The 25,111-nt window shown below is 30.2% G+C and overlaps 3 protein-coding genes across 3 annotated transcripts in view; 1 reads left to right on the top strand and 2 right to left on the bottom strand.

Annotated features, from left to right (window-relative positions):
- LOC129919442 (uncharacterized) overlaps positions 1–25,111 on the bottom strand; it is a 472,931-nt gene that overhangs the window by 288,216 nt on the left and 159,604 nt on the right. The window lies entirely within an intron of this gene.
- On the top strand, positions 395–23,021 carry LOC129919435 (uncharacterized). Its single transcript, XM_056000305.1, has 7 exons — positions 395–533; positions 605–762; positions 13,706–14,449; positions 19,984–20,214; positions 20,273–22,219; positions 22,272–22,749; positions 22,813–23,021. Exons 1-7 carry the CDS (start codon positions 494–496, stop codon positions 22,989–22,991), a joined length of 3,777 nt encoding a protein of 1,258 aa, XP_055856280.1. The 5' UTR covers positions 395–493; the 3' UTR covers positions 22,992–23,021.
- LOC129919438 (uncharacterized) lies at positions 8,266–10,415 on the bottom strand. The gene is made up of 2 exons (XM_056000312.1): positions 8,690–10,415; positions 8,266–8,638 (listed from the first exon to the last, which is right to left on the bottom strand). The coding sequence occupies exons 1-2, from the start codon at positions 10,212–10,214 to the stop codon at positions 8,415–8,417; spliced, it is 1,749 nt and encodes a 582-aa protein (XP_055856287.1). The 5' UTR covers positions 10,215–10,415; the 3' UTR covers positions 8,266–8,414.

The following is a 25,111-nucleotide window of genomic DNA, read 5'->3' as shown; positions in this document are numbered from 1 at the left end:
TAATAATGTCTGACAATTCTGAGTTGCTGAAATTTTAAATTAGTTAAGGCCTCTAAGCGCCTATTATCTAAACGAAATAGATACAACCCTGGTTAAAATCACAAATGGTAATTATAAGTTTTCAAAACATTGAAAAAGTATACTTTTATTATTCTTAGCTCATTTTTCTTGTGAATAAAACATTTTATGTAAACAAATTCTAAAGCTTTTGTGTTACAAATTTTCAACTTATATACAATACCAAAGTTAACTGAAAAAGATTATAAAAACAATTTAATGACATTGGCAATTTAATTGCTTCAGAGACTCTCAGTTTAAGTCAGCAACTTTTTGCTGAATTCCAGCATAATGATCAATTTTTTTCTTAACTACATATCTTCCACAACAGAGATTAGTTGTCTTGAAACTTTCAAACTAGATACACGATAGAGGTTCGACAAAAAAATTGTATCTTCGAATTTCAATTTAAAAGTAAATACAAGTGAAATTCATCATGTCAATAGAGTTTAAAGTTAATGAAACGTTATTTGAAGGTTAGACGTGTGCTGAATTTATTAGCATCTTTTGCTACAATTTTGATTGTTGTTATTTTTGTTTTTTTAAGTGGAACTTAATTGCTTACCACCTGACATCACACTTAACACCTATATTCGAGAGTATGCGGGTCTTACGGGAACAAAGTTTATGTGTCTTGAAGGTGGTTGTGGAGTTTGTGTCTGCACAGTGAAAAAACCCGATGGACAAATATTGGCCGTGAGTTCGGTGAGTATTTAAATGCTTCTTTTGTGAAAAAAAAAATTTCTCCCGATTTCGCCCGAATTCTCATTCACGAATCTTTTTCATCAATGCAAAGTGGAATCAGGTTAAAAGTAAAATTCTTTCGCATTAATAGAAAAAAAAACAATTTAAGTTTACAAAAGTGAGCAAATTCTTAATCACGTGAGTTTTTTAGTTTTTCACATGAATAGACTAGGCTGAGTGAAAAATAAACTAGGCATTGTGAACAAAAGTGAAAATAACAAATTTCACATCATACGTTTGTTTTAAATATCGTGAAAATGCAAATTACTTGTAATTAATAAGATAGGCAGGTACAAATTTGGAAAAGTCATAAACAATGATGAAGAAAAGAATCTATTATTATTATTATTATTATTATTAATCTTTATTTTTTCAAAGAAAAGATACAAACTTATAATTAAATAAAAGATATACAAGCATGGCTTATAAGCCGTCTGCCGGTTATTTCAAAGTTATTTCAATTTGAGAGAGAATTATTATTTTTATAAAGCAAATTTAAAAAAAAAAGAAGTACAAATTAATTAATATTTATAATTAGATAAAAATAAATGAAAATAAAGACATGCCAGAATGATATGCTACAATTCATGAATTTTAAAATTCAAATTAAAGAAAAAATACAAAATGGTTGTTAAACAATATTTCAATATTTTTTTTTTTTTTTTTTTTTTAATAAATCCGGGCTTTTAGTTTAGCTAAAACAAAAATATAATTTAATAATGACATTAAAACTTTAAATACATTTTTTGTTGAAAAGTGTTATTATAATGGAATAAATCCGGGCTTTTAGTTTAGCTAAAACAAAATTAATGGTAACTACATATTTATCACAGATTGTGAACTTAATTCTTTGAAAAATCAAGATTAAAAATTGATGTTTAATGTTAAATATTTATACAAAATACAACCTTAAATATAAAAAAAAAAAGAATATAAGACTTGCAACATCCTGTGTAAATCGGGCTTTTAGTTTAGCTAAAACAAAATTATATTAGATTGGTTAGGTTAACGTATGTATTTCTATATGAAAACGCTTCTGAAGAAAACCGGATAAGCAATTTCCAACAACACTCTCCATTAAGAACCGCAAGGCAATCTTCTAATGAAAGGAAACTCTTATTAAAATAAACACGTCGTATTTCCTGTAAAATAGGACACGATGCTATTAGATGAAAAACGGTTTCGGCTTCATTTAGATTACATAATGTGCAATTGGGGTAAATATCATTTCTGTGAGGTCTGTAGTTTAGTTCTAGCATTTCCGTGCGCAGCTTGAATATCAAACTCATCTCGTTAACAGTAAACTCGTTTCGAAAGTAATTTGATGAACCTAAACAAAGATTAAGTTTACTGTATATTGACCTTGATACCGACCAGAGATCCAAATGAGTATGTTCGAACCTGTTCGAACAATTTCAATTTTTTAAAATGATCGTTCGTGCTCGATCGTTTTCTCTATATACTCGTAAATCATCTTACTCATAAACAAAAATACTCACAAACAAAACCACACAAATTGTTTGAACTCATGAGTATACTCGATCCTCAATACCCACGAACAGAATTACTCGTAAACAGATTGACTGTTCATAAACACTAGGCTTTACTCGAAATGATCGAAAGTGATTGAAATGTTCGAACGTGATCGAAAAATCATGGACAGTTTGAACAATGAAAACAACCACTTCAAATTTCTACGTCCTACCTGTTGCATATTTTTTTTTATTTAGGTTTTGAGGGTTGGTTGTTTGCGGTACAACTGCAATTAAAGCAGGTTATTTTAATTTTATAATTGTGGTGAAAAGGATTTTCAATGACTGAGTAAATCAAAAAGTAATTAGTCGTTAGGTAACAATACAAATGGGGTAGTGGGGAATGCCCAGTTAATTTGTGCAGGTAGGTGCGTAGTAGAAACATATCCCAAAAAAATATGCAATAATGCGATTTTTGATGATTGTTTTTAAAACAAATTACTATTTTTTGGGTAGGTATATTGGGGAAATTACAAATCAATTACAAATAGAAAGATACATTCAGTTTAATTCGAAAGGCCCTGTGGATATTCTTCAATGGTGGTGTGAAAATAAAGGCCAATTCAAAAACCTTTATGAAACACATAAAATCTTGAATTGTATTCCCGCAACATCAGCAGCATCAGAACGAGCATTTTCACAGGCTGGAAATATAATTACAGAACAACGATCGAGGTTGAACCCAGAAACTGTAAATAATTTGATGATTGCGAATTCAAACTTAAAGATAAATCCAATATAAATATTTTTTTTTTTTTCATAAATACAAGTGTCATAATTTTTAACTTAATTTTGTATCTAGCATTAAGTTTTATTTAATTTTTCTTTTTTTTTCTGTATTTACTTTAATTTTATTCTAATATGTTTTTCTTCATTTCATTATCTTGTCAAATTAATTAATTTAAATAAAACAAATGTAACTTGCTTTTGTGTACCAAACTGATTCTCTTTTATTTATGCTACAAGAAAAACCACCCTCGAACACTTTGAACATTTCCTTTCCAGTTCGAGTAATTTCGATCACATTGATCATAAACATTTTGTTCACGATCATTTTACTCGATTATACTCGAAAAGAAAAATGATCGTTTGAACTCGTTTGAAATGTAGGATTACTTACGAGTCATCATACTCCTAAACAGGAAAGCTCGAACATATTTGAGTTGTGTTGATTCTGTTTGTTCGAGATCGTTTTTTTCGAGTAAGTACTCGATGTTCGTAAACAATACTCGACTCGTTTGGTTCTCTGATACCGACACCCTCGCTCGATCGAGAAATGACTGAAACATTTGATCATCTACCGCAGAAATACAGTCGTAAAGGGAAGTTCTCCACGAATCTAAGCCGTCCAGATCCAAAGCCAATGTTAAATTGTGTTCCGAAGCCAACTCATACCAATCTTTGAAGGGGGAATACCTACAGTGTAACGCCACTTGAAGAATCCTTTTCTGCAAATTATTGTTTGATCTTTGCATGACTTTGATCATATAGTCTGCATTTGCTTTAAGATTCCTTATGAAAATTGGAGGTAGCCCAGATTCAATGTGAATGGCATAATTCGGTGTATTCGGTGGGAGTCTAAAGATACGTTTGAAAAAATATCTCTGAATCGTTTCCATCTCTTCTGTTTCTTTGTACCCGTAAACTTCATTACCGTAACAAAAACAGCTCTTAATGGTTGCATCGAACACTTTAAATTTTGAGGCCGGATCAATACTTTTGTTTTTGAAAAAGTTTGACCACATGCAGTTGATAGCTGTTTTAGCTGCGGACAATTTGTCTTTTATGTGAACTCGAAAATTCAAATTGTGTGAAATGGTGAAGCCTAAATATTTGAAATCTTGAACTACTTCTATGATAGAACCATTGAGATTCCAAGTGCGATCGTTCCCTACACCACGGTTCTGGGGACGAAAAATCATAATTTTAGACTTCGAAGTATTGATCTTTAAGTCCCACAGATCACAATATTGTTTCAACTTATTAATTTGAAGTTGCAGTGTCACAGGGTTATCCGTCAAAATCACGAGATCATCCGCATAAAGCAGCATTTTAATAAAAAGATCACCAAAAACAACGCCACCAGGTAAATGATCCTCAACATCGTTAATAAACAGAGAAAAAATTAACGGACTCAAAATACAGCCCTGTGGAACTCCCGTTTCGGACCTAAATTCTTTGGACTTGTTCCTGCCGTTCGAAACCACAGCAGTCATATTAAAGAGAAGTTGCTCATATACTTTTATAAATTTGGTCGATAACCCAAAAAGAATCTATTATTCAGCATTTTATATTTTTTCGCTTGATAAAATGAAATTTAATTTACAACCAAACGATCGTGAAATTAGAAGTTATAGTCCTTTGTGAACATGATTTCATTCGGAAGAATTGCATTTCACTTTTCTACTGTGATGAATTCCAAGTGAAAATATTTTAATGTTCTTTTTTAATTTTCCTTATTTTAAAAAATTTTTCATGTGAAATTAAAAAAAAAAAAAAAAAAAAACAAGAACAAGAACAAACATTTTGTGGAAAATGTAATTCTAATTCGGTTGAAACTCGAAATACATTTTGAAATTTTGGGTGAGCTAAAATATTCCAGATGAAAAACTTTCTACTTGAAATTCGCAATAGTAATGAGCGATAAAATTGAAAAAGTATCAAGAAATTATATATTTCATTAACAAAGAATTTGTTGTTTTACAAATTTAACAAAATACAAAATTTTATAGATTATTTTTATTTGCTATGGCGAAGTTCTTTATTAATTTACGTTATATGTCTAAAAATAACTAGGTTCTGAAAAGTCTACAAAACACGGAAATACATTTCACGACAAGTTTTCATTTTCACTTTATCGATATGGACAAATACACAAATCGCAATGCATACGGGTCATAAGAAAATTATTGAAATCAGTGGACATTGGTTTGGATACGAATATCTTCTAAACGGTTAAAGCAATCAATTTGATTCCAAGGAATTTTTTGTAGAACGTTTAAGCCCCTACAAGAATATATCTTGCTAATTTGAAAATAATGAAATTTCAGTGAATTGGAAATTTATTAAAATTATAAAAGTTTTTTATATTTTCTTTTAACTTTGACCTCGAATATCTTTAGAATGGTTAGATTTATGAAAAAAGTTAACAAGACCTTTTTTGTGGAGCAGTCAATTTCCAGCAAGAATATGTCTTGCGCGTTTGATTATTATAATTTTTCAATTTGTTACAAAACTAAGAACAAAAAACGAATTTTTAAAGAATTTCTCGATTTTTTTACCTCAAATATCTATTCAACGTTTAGATAAACGAACAAAGTGTATAAGGCCTTTTTTGTAGAGCGTTCAATTTCCTACAAGAATATGAAAAGAAATTTGCTAAAAAGTCAATTAATAAAAAATTATTTTTTTTTGGTATAAGCTTGATGTAAAAATGGAAAATTGCAAAGCGGAGGACCTTCTCATTAATATAAAGAGCTCATATTTGGTGTGTATATTCTAGAGGGGTCTAGCAATCGATTTTTCGGAGTACCAAATCAAAAAAAAAAAGAATTTCGATTTTTTTTGACCCACCCTAATGCTTGTGTTGGCAAAAGGGGAAAATTGGAAATAAAAACTAAACATCAAGATTTTGTAAAATTCATACCCCGTTTTCGATTTCGCTCGAGACTCTAGTGAAATTAACCTTTTGAGAATCTTTTATTATTACGTATAGTGAAAAAAAAAAACTTAAAAAGCAAGAACAAATAATAAATCAATGCATAACGTTAACGATTCTATTTTAAATGCCACAATTTTTTCAACAAAACTATTAATATTTTGAAAGAAGAAGGATAAGTGAAAAAAAAAATTACAAGAAGAATGAAAGTGCTGATTCTAACCCAAACGACTTCACTCGAAAATCTAGGGTACCTACTAAAAATTTATTGCATGGACAAGAAAGTGAACTTTATTTCGATGAATTCACGATCGAAAAATTGTACGTTGCTTTTGTTCAAAATTGAAAAAAAAAATTATAAATTTCACATCTATCTATGTGGATTTCATTTTCACTTGATCATAAATGAAATATCTGGACAAAGTGAAAAAACTTATTTCACTAGAAAAAATAATACTACACTTAAAAAAGAATCAATTGTATAGACACTTTTCCCACAACCAAGAAGATTCAAATTCTAGAGAACCTTTTGTAAAAATAAAAGGATATCATTTTCACAAGAGCGTGAATGAAGTGAATTTGCTATGAAATTTGCGTATCATGAAATGAAATAATTTCTACAAGTACGTAATATTAATTTTTCATGTTTCACAAATCTTTGAAAAAAAAATATTTTCCACAACTGTGAAATTCTTAATAATTAAAAAATAAATAAATCAAACTCAATGGAAACAGCATAACAATATTAAAATATGATTTTCACACTTAAACTATATTTGTTCTTTTTTCACGATTTCATTTTGTACCGAGTGAAATAATATCACGGTGTAGCACTCAAAATATACGCGGACGGAGACCTATCACGTTTTGTAGAGCTAGTCGCACTGATTACGAAACGGTATTTAAAAAGTCCCTAACACCCCCAAAATCTGGAGTTAGGGGCAAAAAACGGTTTTTTTTACCTTCACCCATTGAAAAAAAACTAGCTTCGTCAAATTTTTACTCATTTTCGATTTTCTGACAGTTTCTGATAGGAGATAATTATTCCTTTTCAACAATGTATAAAACATGTTACTCAGTTAAACCACCTAGAATTTATAAGCTGTCAAAATTCAAAAATTCCGTTTTTTTCGTCATTTACCCAACAAATTAAAGTATATATTTTCACAACAACATGTTGTTTTAAAAATAAATTCTAAAAAAATATTTATTTCAAAATCAAACGAGGTATTTTTTCTGAAAATCAGTTGGCTTAGAAAAAAAATTTACGATTTCAACCCAGATACAGAAATTCGAACTTTTAGGTATAGAACAAAAATGTTGTTTTGGCACGTAGAAGGATAACTTGGGCGCCAGGATTTGATAACGGGTTTTTGTAGAGGAGTTCAATACAAACATTTTTTTTTTTGAAAGGAGGGTCTATCTCTCCCCGTTTAGGTGGGAGGGGCAGTTTTCAAAAAAAAAAATATCAAAATAATTAATATAATAAATAATAAAATTATTATTACTTACAGTAATAAATGATACCATTTCCGAAAGGCAAAATTGTATATTTAATTCTAATTTTTAAATCAATATATTATAACTAATAGTTTTTGAAATAATCGATTTCAAAGTTAAAAATAGGCGAAAAAATATTTTTTTTCAAACTCATTTTATACTATTTTTGTCCAGACTGTGAATTTTAATAAAAAAAAAATTACTCACACAGAAAACTGCCTCAATTGATTCCTTATCGAACAGTGAAAACAATATGTTTCTATGTTTTCTAGTTTTTGAGAAAATTGAAAAATTATTTTATCAGATTTTTCTTTTCTCAAAATATTTTTTGTTTTTATTTTTCAATTTTCTCAAAAACTAGAACTGTAAATAAACTGTAAAAAAATTGAAAAGGGGTAAAAATTTGACGAAGCTAGATTTTTTTCAATGAGTGAAGGTCAAAAAAACCGTTTTTTGTCCCTAACTCTAGATTTTGGGGGTGTTACTGACTTTTTAAATACCGTTTCGTAATCAGTGCGACTAGCTCTACAAAACGTGATAGGTCTCCGCCCGCGTATATTTTAAAACCTCATTTTTGTAACAGCGTGTATATAAACTATTTTTTTTACGAATGTTTTACTTTTTTACGCCAAAGCTTTTTAGTAGCGGTCAACAAAAGCTAAATGCTTATGCTAAAAGGTCCATATTTTATCAAACAAAAGCTCTGTAATACAAAAAGAAACCAAAATCAAAGTGTTCAAACAAACAACAAATTTATTAAAAAAAAAATCTTGATTTAACAAAATATTGTCAAGTTTAGTGTCGAAAAATAATAGATCCAAATTTGTATACTAAATTTTGTGTGCAATTTTTATTCTAAACGACACTAGTTCCATCTCTTAGCAAGCCAAACAGAAATAGGTATAATTTAAGTTGGCAAAAATTCAGCTATTTTTCAATTTGAAAACACCAAGTTCTCCAATAAAACACAAAATACACACCATATAAGTTATTCCCAAGGCTATCCAAATCCATTTCAAATCTCCAACTTTCAGTGGCTGTAAATCCGATTCATAACTAAAATTTAACATCTTTATTCCTCCAATATCAATTAATTCATAAAAGGCTCTTCTTCTCCAATAATCCATCAATCCACTTGATTGTGTTTCTAAGAAATAAAAATTCAAAATATTCTTATAAATTGAATTTTCATTCAAACCAATTGAAGATGGTGCATTTTTAACAAGACACAATTTACTAGACCAACGAAATAATTGATAGCCATAGAAATCTTGTTGATTTTTATAAATCATCCATTTTTCACTATTCACTGCATAGGCATATTTAGTGTTGAGACTATCACGAAGTTTTATAAAAGTTTCAACATTTGATTCACTATTAAATAAATTTAAAAATTGTTTGCTGGGATTATTATCAGCTAAATATGCATTCAAGTCAGTTTTATAAATGCAAACTTTGAGGTCAGACAAATCTAGATCGTCGAAAGATTTTATAATATTTTCCCTTGGTAATTTAGTCATTAAAGATTGAAGAAATGCATCGTATGAAGTTACTATCATAATTCCCAACAAAAATATCAGCGAATAAATGATTTTTGTTTTGACAGAAACTCCTGGTTCTTCATAAATTCCCTGTCCAAGAATTCCTCTAAAACAATTAAAAATATTAAAAAAGAATTCACGTACAGAAATCTTCTCATATGACCCGGGTTTAGTATTTGAAGCTATTGCAAGTGATGCAGACAAAAGAATCAATACCAGAATTGTTGAAACAAAGCTTGCCCAATTAAAGATAATACCATACACCTTAAAAATGGGAATTTTCGGCTCTATTGGTACCATAACACACCAATCATAAGCGATGAACGGGTATGAAAAACTATTACCAGGACGTGTACGTAAAGGAAAAGCACCCATTATCTCAAGAGTTCTATTTACCACGAGTCGATACATATCTTGGGGTGATAGTAAAGTGTTAACATTTGATGTATTCAATCTTGCATTGTGTTTCTTGGCAAATCCATTAAACATATTTCCCACATAGCCTCCAATTATTGTTTCGCCATTTGCATTTTTGGAAATGATCACACCTGGTTGAGGTCCTCCGAAAAGAATTGGCAAAGTAACACCACGAAGATCTTTCATTCGGTGTGGAAAAATCCTACTTGAAGAATCTTTTTTGTTCCATTTGATTTCTTCAATTTTTATTTCTCCAAATTTGTAATAAGTGTAGTAAGTGAAAGAAGTTAAAAAGTCTCGAAAAACTGCTATTACATTTATCATGTCATTTTGCCAACAGAAATTGAATAATTTCTTCAGTTCAACTTCATTTTTTGAAGAATTCTTCAGTACAAACATTATTTTACAAAATCGAAGATGTTGAAGATATTCCAATAATCGCTGAAGAAATAAATTGCTGAAATCAAATTCCACTATGATGAGAAAGTTTTCATTAAATAATCCTTTCAAATAAAATGAGGGAGAAGTTTCAGTAGACAGGATCACTGGGACACTTAGTGAAGATGAAATTTTTCGTAAGAGTTTGTCTTCAATGAAGGAATTGCCTTGAAAGGTTTTTAAAAGAAAAACGCTTTCAAATCGATCTACTTTGTTTAGAGTTTTGATAAAACTTAACAGTTTTGAATCGATTTTCTTATCAGCTCCAAATATTTCAGCAATGAGAACTAACATCAAACAAAAAATACTGATGATTTTTGTATTCATCGCTTAAATCCAAGTTTTCAAAAATTTGATTCTTCTTCCAATAGTTTCGAAGAAGAAAACTAGAACTTCGGGGTGGGATAGTTCCAAACTAACTGACGACTTATTTAAGTTGCTTCTGTTCTTTAATGTATTTATATTTGATTTTAATATGTAATTAATTCTCTCCATTTATTAATGGCATATCATTTAATTGAATTCACATATCAGATGGCTTCTTTGACGTAAATATTTATTATCTTCAATTAGGTAATTAAAGAAAAAGAGAATTAGCTTTCATGCAACATTTTGTTATATGTATATTAACAATAAAAATGTACATTTTAAACGTTATAATGGAGAAAAGGAGGTACAAAAAATCCAGATTTTCTGTAGTTTATAAAACGTCCGTACATTTTCGTCAGTAATCAACCATTTATTTTCAAAGAGTAATTGGTAATTTCCTCATTTCTGCTCGTGAATTATAAGACTCATTCATAAAAAGACCAACTACTATTTACTTGATACTCAAATTATTTTGATTTTACTTTCATTAGATCAGTTGTTAATAAGTAGTTACATCGAAATCATGTTTTACATATGTAAAAACAGTTGCAATTTTTGAATATAAATCAGATTTAATGAAGAGATACTTTTCACACAGGATTTTTTTAAACTCAAGCGTTAAAAAAATTCTACGGAAACTTATTTTTAACAAGCGAAAAATTCCACTTCGTAGAGTGAAAAAAAAAAATTACACTGAACCAAAAAGGTACATAAAATTAATGAATTTGTACATTAAATTAATGTAAAAATTCATGGCAAATGAGCTAATGTAAAAATTCATTAAATTTAAGAATCTTTTTAAGAACAAATTCATAAGGGAATGAATCTTTCTTAAAAATTAAGAATAAGTTCTTAAATTTTAAGAATTCTGTTCATAAACGAATTCGAAAATTTTTGAATATGTTTAAGAAAAGTTTCTTAGATTTTAAGAAAAGTTTCTTACATTTTAAGATTATTTCTTAAATTTTATGATTTTTTTCATAAATTTCGTAAAAATTTAAATGAAATTTTGCTTGAATTTTATGAAAAAAATCAAAAAAACTATGAATTTTTCTTAAAGTTGTATGATTGTTTTCATAAAATATAATACACTTTTCATTAAAATGTATGCAGTTATTTATATAAATGCATATAATACATTACCATTTCCAGCCTTTAGTTTGTTCCTAAAAAATTGTATTCCAAACAAACAAACAGCAAATGAAAACAACCCAAAATCTAAAACAAAAAAATGAAAATTGTTTCTAAAAATAACAGAATTATTAACGTTATAAAAAATGTTTTATTGATCACTATCACTATAAATTTCACTATAAATTAATTTTTAAACTAATTTTACTTTTTTAATGGATGCATCATCTGGAAAGATAGAAAAAAGTTTGTATTAGTAAAATGAATATATACTTTTTGGTTTAAAAAAATCGAAATAGCTAGAAGGTTAAATTATCTTATTCTTACCTTATTTTAATCGGCAGCATTAGAGTCAGGAGCTGAAAAAAAAAAAACAATACAAAATTGAATAAGTTGGGGAAAGATAAAAATATAAAGAATTTAGGTTCCTATGAGAAATGTTGATAATATTAGGTTAAAACTAAATTTAAATATTTAGAGAAATAAAATGCAACACTTACTAAATTCAATGTTTTGCTTTAGTTTGCAATGACAATTTCAAAGTGTACAGGATTTGTTGAGGATAGCCTTTAATATGGTTTTTATTTTGTGTTGATTTTTCCTCTTTGCCAGTCCAAAGTTGAAGATTACGTACGTGCCTCCATATTTCACAAAAATATCAAATTACGATTTTCAATTTTAAAATATGAACCTATAACAAAAAAATAAAATATATTTAATAAATAAAAGAAAGCAATTTTTAACATTATATGTTTTTATACTTATCTGAGTATATGGGAAAGAGGCAACAGGAAGCAACAACATTTTACACTGTTGAAATGTACTTATACTCTTCAAAATTGTCTATGTGATTAAAATGCTTAACACTATAATAAATATTGTCTTTTATTCACAAACTTTTATAACTTGTTTCGGCAACGACCGTCCACTTTGAATATCAGATTTTAAATTAAATCCTCAAAGAAATCTTTCTAAGGCATAGATTCAGAACAACAGTTATTATTTTCTAGATTGATGAAAAAATGCATAGACTTTAAGAAAATATACTTAAACACTCAAAACGTAAGAATTTGTTCATTAATTTTATGTATACTTTCATAATATTTAATGAATTAATTCTTAAATTTTGGAAAAATATGAATTTCGAACATAAAAAGTATGAACACATTCTTAAATTTTAAGAATAAGTTCTTAATACTGAATACAGGATAACGGTAAAATATTCCTTGTTTTTCGATCAATGAAAAAATACATTCATTTTAAGAAAACATACATCCATTTTAAGAAAAATTACTTAAAAACACAAAATTTATGAACTTCTTACAAATGTAATTTTGAAAATAGATTTTTTTCAATTTTAGAAGGGAAAAAGTCAATTTTAAAAATTATTTTAGCTCAAAATACAACTGATTGAAAAATAATAGTAAATTTCATTCATAAAAGTATGTCCAGATTCTATGATTCAGAAAAATATTCTTTCAAATTGGAGCTAGAAGTTTATGAATTTATTCATAAACTTTCGTATTCGTTCTTAAAAAAAATTCATAAAAATATTTTCCATAGGAAAATTTTTATGAAAACTGATTCTTAAATTTTATGAATCTTTCTTAAAACTAAACTTTTTTTTTAAGAATTTGTGCTTAAATTTAATGAATTTTTCTTAAAAATGTATGAATTTTGGTTTATGAACGAGATTCATAGTTTTTAAGAATAATACTTTTTTCAGTGTAAGGAGGATTAAGAAATTGTGAACTTTACAACAAGGCTTCCCGCCCAATTTTTCACATCTGAGCAAAGTGAAATTTCAAAAAAAATATTTTTCCCTGCCGGGAAATTATGGTTTGTTTTTTAAAATTAATAAGAACAAAAATTAAAAAAATGTATAATCAATTCCAAGTCATGAAGAAATTCCATTAAGTGAAAAAAAAAAAACAAAGAAGCATTAAAGTAAATTTCACTGATTAGTGAATTTCATTTGTTGTTTTCACTACAGTGAAATGTTTTTTTTTTTTTTACTCCGGTAAAATGTTTTTTACTTTTCACAGTTACGGTTTATTTTTCATTTATGTTGGTTAACAAGCGAAAAATTAGAAGTTCACTTCGGTGAAATGAATTTCTCGTGAAATAAATTTTCACGACACAGGAAAGAAATTCATGTTTTTATACCAACCTAAATGAAAACGTTAAAAAAGCGTATTGAAAAGAATTGGAATTTTTGAAGAAGGTATTCGACTTTTTTTTCACGATCGCTAAAATTTCTTTTTTTTTTATTATAAAATTTTTTATGTATGTAATTTTCACTCCTCTGTCTTTTTTAGTGCCTTACATTGCTAAACATCTGCAATGGCTGGGAAATAACAACAATCGAAGGAATTGGCAACAAACTTAATGGATATCATCCAATTCAAAAGCAATTAGCCGATTTATATGGAAGTCAATGTGGATATTGTTCACCAGGCATGATTATGAATATGTTCAGCTTGATGAAATCCAAAGGCAATCACTTGACAATGGCTGAGATTGAAAATTCATTTGGTGGAAATATTTGTCGTTGTACTGGATATCGACCGATATTAGATGCCATGAAATCATTTGCCAGTGACAATAATAGCTGTGATCGAATAGAATGTCCTGATATTGAAGATCTTTCAAATGGTGATGGTGGAAAATGCCCAAAAACTGGTGAAAAATGTAATGGCATTTGTGATAAACCCTCACCAGTGAATTATAAAAATGGCTGCAAATGGTTTTATCCAAGAAGTTTGATGGAGTTATTTAAAATTCTTCATAATTTGGGTGATGATCAGAAATATATGATGGTTTCTGGCAACACTGCACATGGTGTTTATCGTCGATCGGAAGAAGTTCAAAATTTTATCGATGTTAATTTGACAAATTTGAAAACTTATCGAATTGAGGAAGATTGTCTAACGATGGGAGCAAATCTAAGTTTGACAGAAACTATGGAGATCTTTCAAAAAGCTGCCAAATTACCAGGTTTTGAGTATTGCCAGGAGTTGTATGATCATTTTGATTTAATTGCAAATGTTCCAGTGAGAAATGTAAGTATTTTTTATTCTGTTTGCTTTTCGATAATTATAGATTTTCAAAGTCTGTTTTGACAAAATTAGGAACAGCATAAAAGAATGTAAAAAAGTGTTTGGTACGTGTTCTTATACTTTTGTGTACCTTAACATAAATTTAAATTCCTATAACACAATAATTTACTTTTATGAATCATAAAAAGAAGGCGAAGATAGATAGTTCAAGCGATAATAAAATCGGTCTTTTACAAACTTAAAGTCAAATAAACAAAAAGACAGACTTGTGGGAACCCACTTTTTTCTTTGTTTATTATATTTAAATTTAATAATAGGTATGTCTCGTGTTCTATATAATCACACATTCATTTTTTATGTGTAAAGTTTATTTACCTCGTGTGTTTGTTTGCTAAGCTGTTTAATTACAATTAAAAGTTTATTGTCGAGATATGATCTAAGAATACACGCAAAACGATTAAACTACAAAATACATGATTCAGATAATGATTGTCTAATTTTTAATTTTTATTTAATACGATAATTATATAGACCGTTAAAGTTTTATAATGTTTTTTTTTTATTTTTTTATTTTATATGTCATTAGGTAAAGTGCATGGGAAATAAAATTAATTTTCTCACAAAATAAATATTACAACTTTGTTAGCATAATAATATGACTATTTTTTTTTAGACAGGTTATATTAATTAAAGTAAAGGTCTTACTAATTTTTATTAACGTTGATACATTTTGTTTTAAATTTTATTTTTAGTAAAGGGTGGTTTAACAGTAATATTATAATCAATGTCATTTGTTCCATCATAACTTCAAAACTTTTTATCATAAATTGAGTTTGAAGGTATTGTTAAAAGCGCCTTCTTTGTCCGCTAGTTATAGGCTACGTTTTCAGTAAATAGTTTTTATGACCTTAAAGCCATCATAAAAACTTTGAAAACACTGGTGTTTAAATTCGAAAGTTTAAAGTTGCAATTGCTCTTTACGTATAGAAAAAGTTGTCATAGAACTTTTTGTTTGAATACTTTTTTCTTTTTTCTGAATACATGTATGCCGTTTTCGACTTTCGGCGAACTTGATTTTTTCGACTCCGATATAAAAATTTTTTAAAGGCCTGACCATTTGGAAAATCGTTTAAAAATTTTATTTTTATCATCCTTATGTTACAAAACCTGTTGATTAAAAATTATAACATTTCTATTTTTAATGAGTTTCGTTAAGTTTCTTATCATTAGTTTAAACTCTACGTTTCATTTCACTTCTGATGTACTTTTCCTCAACGTTAACTTAATATTCCAAAGAGTCACTGCAAATTATTTCCACTTAAGAAAAAAAAAAAAAACTTAACGAAGAACAACAATTGACATTTTTAGCGAAATAGTGGATATGGACGATTTCAAATACATCAATAATTGGAAAAAGTTCTGTTACTAAGCTTAAATAGAGACAACCATGAGATTTAATGAGAATGTAAAATATTTCTAGGTTTTCTGTAAGTGTTATACAATTTTTTGATTTTAATATAATCTTGAGTTTATATAAAAATACACAACAAAAATATATAAAAACAATTGTTGCAAAAATTTTGAGTAGTTTACTTCCAAAAACTTAACAAAGAATATCCTAGTCTTAATTAGAGACAAGCTCCAACCTACCCAACCTTTTGGAAAAAAATGAAATTTGACATTTTTCTGCCGTTTCGTTAAGTTTATTTTATTTGAGATTGTGTATTTATTCTTTTCTTTAATATATTGCATAAAAAACAAACTATCAATGCAGGTCATTTCATTGTCTGTATCAGTAAAACTTAACAAAAACTACAAAAATTTCGTTGAATTTCATTCCTATTTGAGACAGAGTTCTTTCGAAACATCAGAAAACTTTTGCAAGTGAGAATTAAAAGCTTCGTTAAGTTTAATATTGCTTACGAATGATCAGTAGTTTGTTTCAATTGGATAGCATAAAATTTAACGAAGAATTTGCTTAGCTCTCATTTTAAATGGACTCATTTTACCTATAAAAATAAAGACTCGATTGAAAACTACTTTTCCATTAAATACAAATTAAATTTAGCTCTTAGAATAACAGTAATAATATTTTTATTGTTTATGTACATTTCTACTATTTTTCATTTTAAAAATACAAATTTCTCCAATAAAACATAAAATTCCAGCCAAATACATCAATCCCATCACTATCCAAATCGATTTTAAGTCTCCACTATTTATTGCATGTATTTTTGAATGAAATCCAAAATTGAACTTTTTGATTTTTCTCGCCGCCAATAGCTCATAAAATGTCCTTTTCATCCAAAATTCCAACAATCCACTTGATTGTGTTTCCAAGATATGAAAATTCAATATATTTTTATAATTTGAATTTTCATTTATAGAAAAAGTTGGTAAAATATTTTCCAACAGCAATAATTCTTCAGACCAACGAAATAATTGTTGACCATAGAATTTTTGTTGATAATTAAAAGAATACCAACGGGATTCAATAATTTCAAAAGCATATTTGGTATTGAAAGTATTTCGAAAAGTCTTAAAATTCCCATAATTTGTTTCACCATAAAATAAATTTGAATATTTTTTAACAAAATCAGGTCGTAGCTTGTACAAATAAACATCGATATCAGTTTGAAGAACGTAGATTTTAAGACCGGAAGATTGCAAGTCATCGAAGGATTTTATCAATTTTTGACGAGGTGGTTCGGTCATGAAGGATTCAAGAAATGCATCGTATGAAGTTCCCATTATGATTCCTAGCAGAAATATCAGTGAATAGATGATTTTTGTAGTGAAAGAAGCATTTGGGGCTTCAGAGAACGATTGTCCAAGAATTCCACGAAAACAGTTGAAGAAGAAATCACGACTAAGGAAGATCCTGCGTTCTGACTTAGCAGCTGCTTCAAGTAAAACAGATAGCAATATCCAAACCACAAATGTCAAAATAAAAGCTTCCCATTTAATAACATATGTAAAAACTCTATGAGTTGAAATAATTGGTTCTACGGGTAGCATAACACCCCAATCGCAAACGGTATACGGATATAAAAACCAATCAATTGATTCTTGTATAATTGTCAAACTAGCTCCTGATATCTCAATTGTTCCATTCATAACGAGTTGATGAATCTTAAAAGACGTAATAGAAGCATTTATGCTCGAAGTGTTCAATCTTGCATTGTGTTTTTTGGCAAACGACTTGAAAATATTTCCGACAAAACCACCAATTTTTGTATCACCTTTAGAATTTCTTGAAATAATCATTGCTGGCTCTGTTCCTCCGAATAGAATTGGCAATGTAGACCCTTGAAGGTTTCGCATACGATCGGGAAAAACTTTCAAATTCTTTTTGTTCCAGATGAATTCTTCAACTGTTAACTCTCCAAAATGACTATAGCTGTAATAAGCCGATGAATTTCTAAAGTCTTGAAAAACTGCTACGACATTTATCATTCTATTCTTCCAGCAGAAATTAAAAACACTCTTCAGTTCCGTATTATTTCTTGAAGAATTCTTCAGCACAAAAATTGTCTTACAAAATCGAAGGTGTTGAAGATGTTCCAAAAGTCGTTGAAGAAATAGTAAATCACTTGAATCAAATTGAACGATGGTAAGAATATTTTTGTTGAATTCTCCTTTCAAGTAAAACGAAGTAGCTCCAGTCGATAGAATTACTGGAACGTTGAGTAAAGTTAAAATATTTTGTATCAATTTGTCTTGGATATTAGTTAAGAAATTACTTCGAAATGGTTTGTAAAGAAAGACGCTTTCAAATCGATCAATTTTGTTTAGATGTTCGATAAAACTCAATAACTTTGTGTTAAATTCACTTTCAGTCTTTAAAAGTTCAGTTCTAGCCTTCATGAATTCAGACGAAAAAATTGCAAGGAATGCAATAAGACTTGAAGTATTGGTGTTGTTCATTATTAAATATTTATTTCCTAGTCCTTTAATACTATTTCGAATGAAGTCCTTTTTCTACAACTCGACTGCAAGAAAACTGAAACAAAACTAAGAGTGCGTGAGGTCAGTACTGCCAAGTTAATTGAGTCACTAATGTCTTCTAATGGATGTAATTGAATTTAATAGGAAGCTCATCAAAAGTTAGTTACACTTTGGACTGTTTTTGTTGGAAGTTTAATAGGATTTTTCTATCAGTTGCAGCTTGTATTTGAGGTAATTCCACACATTTGAGGCATCAAGTTAATCATAGTCAAAAAGTAGGAATTTTTTTTTTTGAAGCCTTGCAAATTAAAGTTTTGGTTTATTGTATCTAACTTCATTCAGGTAAGTCGCTTTCACTTGAAGCCTTGAAACAAGACAATTTTTGTATGTATTTTTTAACCTAATAACAGAACATTTTAAAATTTATTTTTTAAGTAGGTAGATATTACAGTTCTTCGTTAAGTTTTTTTCTCAAGTATAAATTTGAAGCCTTGCAAATTGAAGTTTTGGTTTATTATATCTAACTTCATTCAGTTAAGTCGCTTTCACTTGAAGCCTTGAAACAAGACGATTTTTGCATGTAACATATAACAGAACAAGTAATTATTACAGTTCTTCGTTAAGTTTTTTTCTCAAGTATAAATTTGGGGCAGTTTTTGAAATTTTAATATTGAGAAATTGTCACAAGTGTTGGATGCTTTTTGTTTCACCATTATAAAAGAAATTTAAGAAATCAGTGAAGTAAACTAGGGAAACTTTACGAAGAACTAGAACAGTAGAAATAATTTATATTTTGGTTTGCCGAATGTGATTCAAGTTGTGAGTGCATCTATTTAACCATAAAGTTTTTAGATAAGTTTATATACAGTGCAAATGAAAACATTTATAGCTAGCTATTTACGGAATAAGTTGTTTATTCTTAAAGTCCGAAAAAAACTTCAATCAAGAACGATTAAAATTGAACGCATCATCAGTCTTAACGAAACCGAACTTTCAATCAAATTTTACTAAAGAAACCCATTCATAAACATTCATAAAGAAGGCTATTATTTAGTCACTATAGTTCTTAAGTCTTTATATTTTTATTTAGTTTTAAATCATTTAAGCAAGTTGAATAGGCCCTTTTTCTTAAGGAACTTATACAGTTCTTCGTTAAGTTATGTTTTCAGTGAAGTAAATAAAATTCTTAACAAGTGAAAGACATTTTCAGCGATTATATTCAGTAGACTTGACTTTGTTAAAGTTCAAATATGGCTCATCGTTAGGGAGTTTAAAATACGAAAGATTTAACGAAACCGTGTTTTCATATAGGATTGGCATTGTTTTTTTTTTTTTTAAGAAGGTTTTACGAAAATATTTGAATTTATATGCAAGTATTTTTACGTTTTATTTTAATTGTAAGAAAAGATCTTAAATTAAAAGAAACAAATCAATGATACAATCTTTCGTTAAGTTTATTAATGCCCTATGTCAGTTTCTGAATACGTCGTTTTCAAGCTAAAAATTTTTATTTCTTTTATCTCATCTTTTTTAACATATCTTCGGAAACTTAACGAAAATAATTAAATCCAACTTTTCTTGTTTTCTAGATGGGAACTATAGCTGGAAACTTAATGATCAAACATTCACACCCTGAATTTTCCTCCGACATTTTCATAACTTTTGAAGCATTGAATGTCATCGTAATGATTGGAGATTACAAAGTAGTCAGTGCGGTAACATTAAAAGAATTCCTCAAAATGAGTATGAAGGGAAAAGTTATACTTGCATTCCGACTTCAAGCCTATCCTAAGGAAAGATTTATTTTCAAATCTTATAAGGTGCGTTAGTTTTTCAATTTCTTCTTTGAAAAAAAAACTGATTTTGATCATTTTTCAGATAATGCCACGAGCTCAAAACGCCCATGCATATGTCAATTCCGCTTTCCTTCTCGAATTAAATACAACTTTTCGAAAAATTACCTACGCACGAATTTGTTTTGGTGGAATCAACGAGCATTTTATTCATGCCGAATTAACAGAGAAACTTCTAATTGGAGTAGATGTGTCTTCAAATGAGAATATGCTACCAATATTCGAATGCTTAAACTCAGAAATAATGCCAGATATGGTTCCACCTGATGCATCAGTGGAATACCGCAGGAAACTAGCTTGCGGCCTATTTTATAAATTTATTCTCTCAATTATCCCCGAGGGTAAATTAAAAGACAAACTTAGAAGTGGTGGAGAGAAACTAAAGCGCCCTCTATCATCTGGCAAACAGGTCTTTGATAATTCATCCAAGGACTTTCCCATCAAGCAATCTATCAAGAAACTCGAAGGTATTGTTCAGTGCTCTGGAGAAGCTCAGTACATGAACGATATTCCTGCTATGCCAAAGCAAGTTTGGTGTGCTTTTGTCAATGCTACTAAAATCGGTGTAGAAGTCTTGGAAATCGATGCCTCGGCAGCTCTTAAGATTCCTGGAGTTGTGAAGTTCCTCAGTGCTAAAGACATCCCGGGATCAAATTCATTTGTAAATACTGCCCCAACATTTTTCGGTATGTTGCATGATGAAGAGGTTTTCAGTGCTGGAAAGGTCAAATATTACACCCAGCCTGTTGGAATGATTGTAGCAGAAAGTCACGCTTTGGCAAATTTTGCAGCTTCCAAGGTTATCGTCACTTATGCCTACGATAATCCAAAAATCTTCACAAACATGGAAGAAGTTATTGAAGCGAATGAAACTGAACGAATGATTGACGTTTTGGTTTCCCCCATCAAAGAACTTATGCTTACAACACCTGCTCCTGTATCAGGCTCGGGATGTCTAAAACTTGGTCAGCAATATCATTACACCATGGAACCACATACAACAGTTGTAGTTCCTATAGAAGCTGGCAAGCTTGAAGTGTACTCATCTACCCAATGGATGGACTTGACGCAGTGCGCAGTTGCGAAATGTGTTGGTTTGAATATGAGTGACGTTCAGCTCAAAGTCCGTCGACTTGGTGGAGGTTTTGGGGCAAAAATCACCCGAGGTAACCATGTCGCTTGTGCTGCTGCTTTAGCAGCTGTCAAACTTAATCGACCAGTACGTTTTGTTCAAACCCTGGAGTCTATGATGGGATCGATTGGAAAACGTTGGGCATGTCACAGCTATTACGATTTCCATGTCGATGTGCAGGGAAAGGTTTTAGCACTGGAAAATCGGTTCTTTGAAGACGGAGGTTATATTCCGAGTGAAAATGCTATCGAAGCTCTTACCGGTCCGTCTCTAATTAGTTGCTATGATTTCCAAGACAATTACAAAAATGACGGGAAAATCGTCCTAACTGATACTCCAAGTCATACTTGGTGTAGAGGCCCTGGAACTCTAGAAGGCTTTGCAATGACCGAAACCATCATGGAGCATATAGCTTTCGAAACTCGACGAGATCCAATAGATGTTCGATTAGAAAATATTGCCAAAGATCACAAAATTCGAGGATTGATTGAGAATTTCCTCAAGACCTCTGAATATCGGGAACGTAGGAAGGAAATCGAAGGTTTTAACTGTGAGAACCGTTGGCGTAAGAAGGGTTTGGGTATTTCAGTGATGCAATTTCACGTTTTACACTTTGGACCGTTTGCGGTAACAATCGCAATCTATCATGCAGATGGAACTGTTGTGGTAACTCATGGAGGTATTGAAATGGGACAGGGCTTGAACACCAAAGCTGCTCAATTAGCGGCTTATTTATTGGGGATACCAATTGAAAAGATTCGGATTGAGAGCTCGAATACTATAAACGGGGCAAATGCAATATTTACCGGAGCTTCTATAGGATCGGAATGTGTTTGTTTTGTAAGAGGACCAAACTTTCTTTTAGAACTTTCGTTAAGTGTTTTTCTTCTAGGCTATTCGTAGAGCTTGTGATATTCTTTTGGAACGTTTAAAACCAACAAGGGAGTCAATGGACGTTTACACGTGGGAAGATCTTGTTGAAAAAGCTCACATTAATGGAGTCAATCTTATCGCTAGCGAACAATTTAAACAAGGAGACTTGGATGCTTACTACGTTTATGGAACTTCCTTGACTGAAGTCGAAATTGATATCCTTACTGGAAATCTTCTAGTGAATCGAGTTGATATTCTTGAAGATACTGGTGAAAGTCTCAATCCTGCCATAGATGTTGGTCAGATTGAAGGAGCTTTTATCATGGGTTTGGGATATTATTTGACTGAACAAATAATTTATGACCAGAAAACTGGAGAGTTGCTTACCAATCGAACTTGGAATTATAAGCCTCCAGGTTGTAAGGATATTCCAATTGATTTTCGAATTGAGTTGATACAAAAGAGTCCAAATCCAGCGGGTTTTATGAGATCAAAAAGTAAGTTTTGTTAGTTGGTGTAGAGTTTTTGTATAATTTTGGAGAGTTTTTTTTTTCTTATAGCTGCTGGAGAACCAGCAATTTGCATGGCTATATCGGTGATCTTTGCTATACAAGATGCTCTTCAATCGGCAAGAGATGACGCAGGTTTGGAGAGGAAATTTATCAGTCTTGGTGCCCCAACTACTCCTGAGCATATTCTTTTGAATTCTGGATTGGATATCAGCCAATTTAAACTTTAAAATTAAACACTTCAGTGAGAATCATTTAGTACCGGGAATAAATTATAAAAATTATGTAAAAATTAATGAGAAATTTAAGTTCCACAACATTTCATTCTACATCATTTTCCATAGCCTTACGTTCCACAAATCTATTTTCTATAGCCTTAATACTTTGCAGCTTTATTTTTTGAAAAGGGTTTGAAGCTCTGGAACATAACTTTACGTATTGTTGAACGTACTTATTTTTTTATTTCAAAAGATGTAGCTTTGCAAAAAATAATACGTTCCACAACACTCTTCTTGTAATTTCACGTTGTGGAACATATACATTTTTATATCATAAGTCGATATAAGAAGAGACTTCCATTTCCTAACTTGATATAAAACCCATTGATCAAGTAATATAGGTGAAATTTCCAATTTCCATAAATTTATATTGATATGTTCCACAATTTTTAACACATGATTTTTTTTCAATTTTATATCAAGACGGAAAAAATTAAAGACTTTCAACGCAAATCAAGCCATAAGCAACCATGTAAAATGTAAAACACTCCAAAACTTACTTACGTTCCACAATTTTTTCATGCTAAATTTTTATGTTCATAGTCTGTTACTTCAAAGAAGAATTTTTTTCAAAGTTAAATACAATTCTGGTTTTTTATTTATTCTCTCAAAGAAACAAATTTTGTTCCACATAGATTTAAATCATTCCTGAAGAATTTCACTTTTGGAAAATATATTTTTTTTCATTCGACGAATTTATTAAGTATCATTCAAATGAGAAATTAGAACCTACGATCCACAATTTTTCACACTGTTTCTCCAATTTCACGGCATTTTACTACCAAAGAGAAAGACTACTTTTATTTATTTTCGAATTAATTGGAGTGAAACAATCTAATCAATACATTTTACTCGCCATAGTCATCCCAAATCAACATAGCTTCCGTTCAAATATTTTTTCACAACAAAATCATTTTCGAACTCAAAATAACTGAAAAACTAAAAGGAATTTGAATAACTTTGCTGTGAAATCTTATATTCAAGAATCCCAGCTGAATCTTTCTATGGCCAAAATTCTTGAGATCAAAATTCTTTTAGATCTTCTACCTTTTTGATAGTTGACACTCAATTCAACCTCTCCTCTCAAATCCATATAGCTCTTCTTGGAAGTCAAGTCTTCTTTCCCAACTCATCATCATGATAGAATGAAAAGAGTAGGTAAAATTGAATCAGTACCCACACAGAATTTTCTTGTGAACTTATACTTCACTCATCAAGACACATTGGGTTGGAGTGTTAACCAACAGCGTTGATGCCACTAAACCCAACATCGTCATGAATCAACGTCTATAGATTACTCAACCATACACAACGCCACCATCCAAGTCTCACTCCAGGTAGGTAGTAGAGTGCTGTTTTAAGTTGGGGATGTTGGCTTCTTCTAGCTGCCAAGTGCCACAGATTTTCCTCTTTTTTTTTCGTTTCTTCCTGAAGAACTCTACTGTGCCTTATCTGGAGCAGAATGAAATTTTTCGTTTCAAAAAGATTGCCAGCAGAAGATGAAGAAGGAACCATGATACTCCAGATCAGTTCCTCTCAGTGACACACCCACACTCACAGACACGCAGAGTGTTGGTAACGGGTGGGACGAAGGAGGAGGCATAAACAAAATGGTGAATGTGGAACGATATGAGATGCGTTGCTTGCCACATCGTTTGCCTTCGGGTGTGCTACCGCAAGTCTTGAAATGCAAATTTACAGTATAACACGCATTCCGACAAGGATGTGTATATTCTGTATATGACATCACAGCTCTCTCGGAGCCACACGCTGATGATGCTTGATGGTAGATGTGCTGTTTTCCATTTTTTTTTTTATTTTTTGAAAAAAAAAAATGGTGGCATTCTTCAGCTAGACAATCATCTTTGGAATGCAATGTGAACGCTATTTGCCTTGTAGAGCGCGCGTGGGAATTCCATGCGAGTGAAAATTTTCCCTCTACTATACTGGCTTGACAAGCAACACAGCAAGCGTCATCCTGAGAGAGAGTGAGTAAGGAGGTGCTGGTTATAGTGCCATGGAAAGATTTTTCATCCGCGGTTGACTTGTAAGTGATGTGCCACCATGCGTAT

Source organism: Episyrphus balteatus, chromosome 4, assembly GCF_945859705.1.
Source record: "Episyrphus balteatus chromosome 4, idEpiBalt1.1, whole genome shotgun sequence".
Classification (NCBI taxonomy): Eukaryota; Metazoa; Arthropoda; class Insecta; order Diptera; family Syrphidae; genus Episyrphus; species Episyrphus balteatus.
Note: the sequence above shows the minus strand (reverse complement) of the source record. Positions and strands in the feature narration are given on the sequence as shown.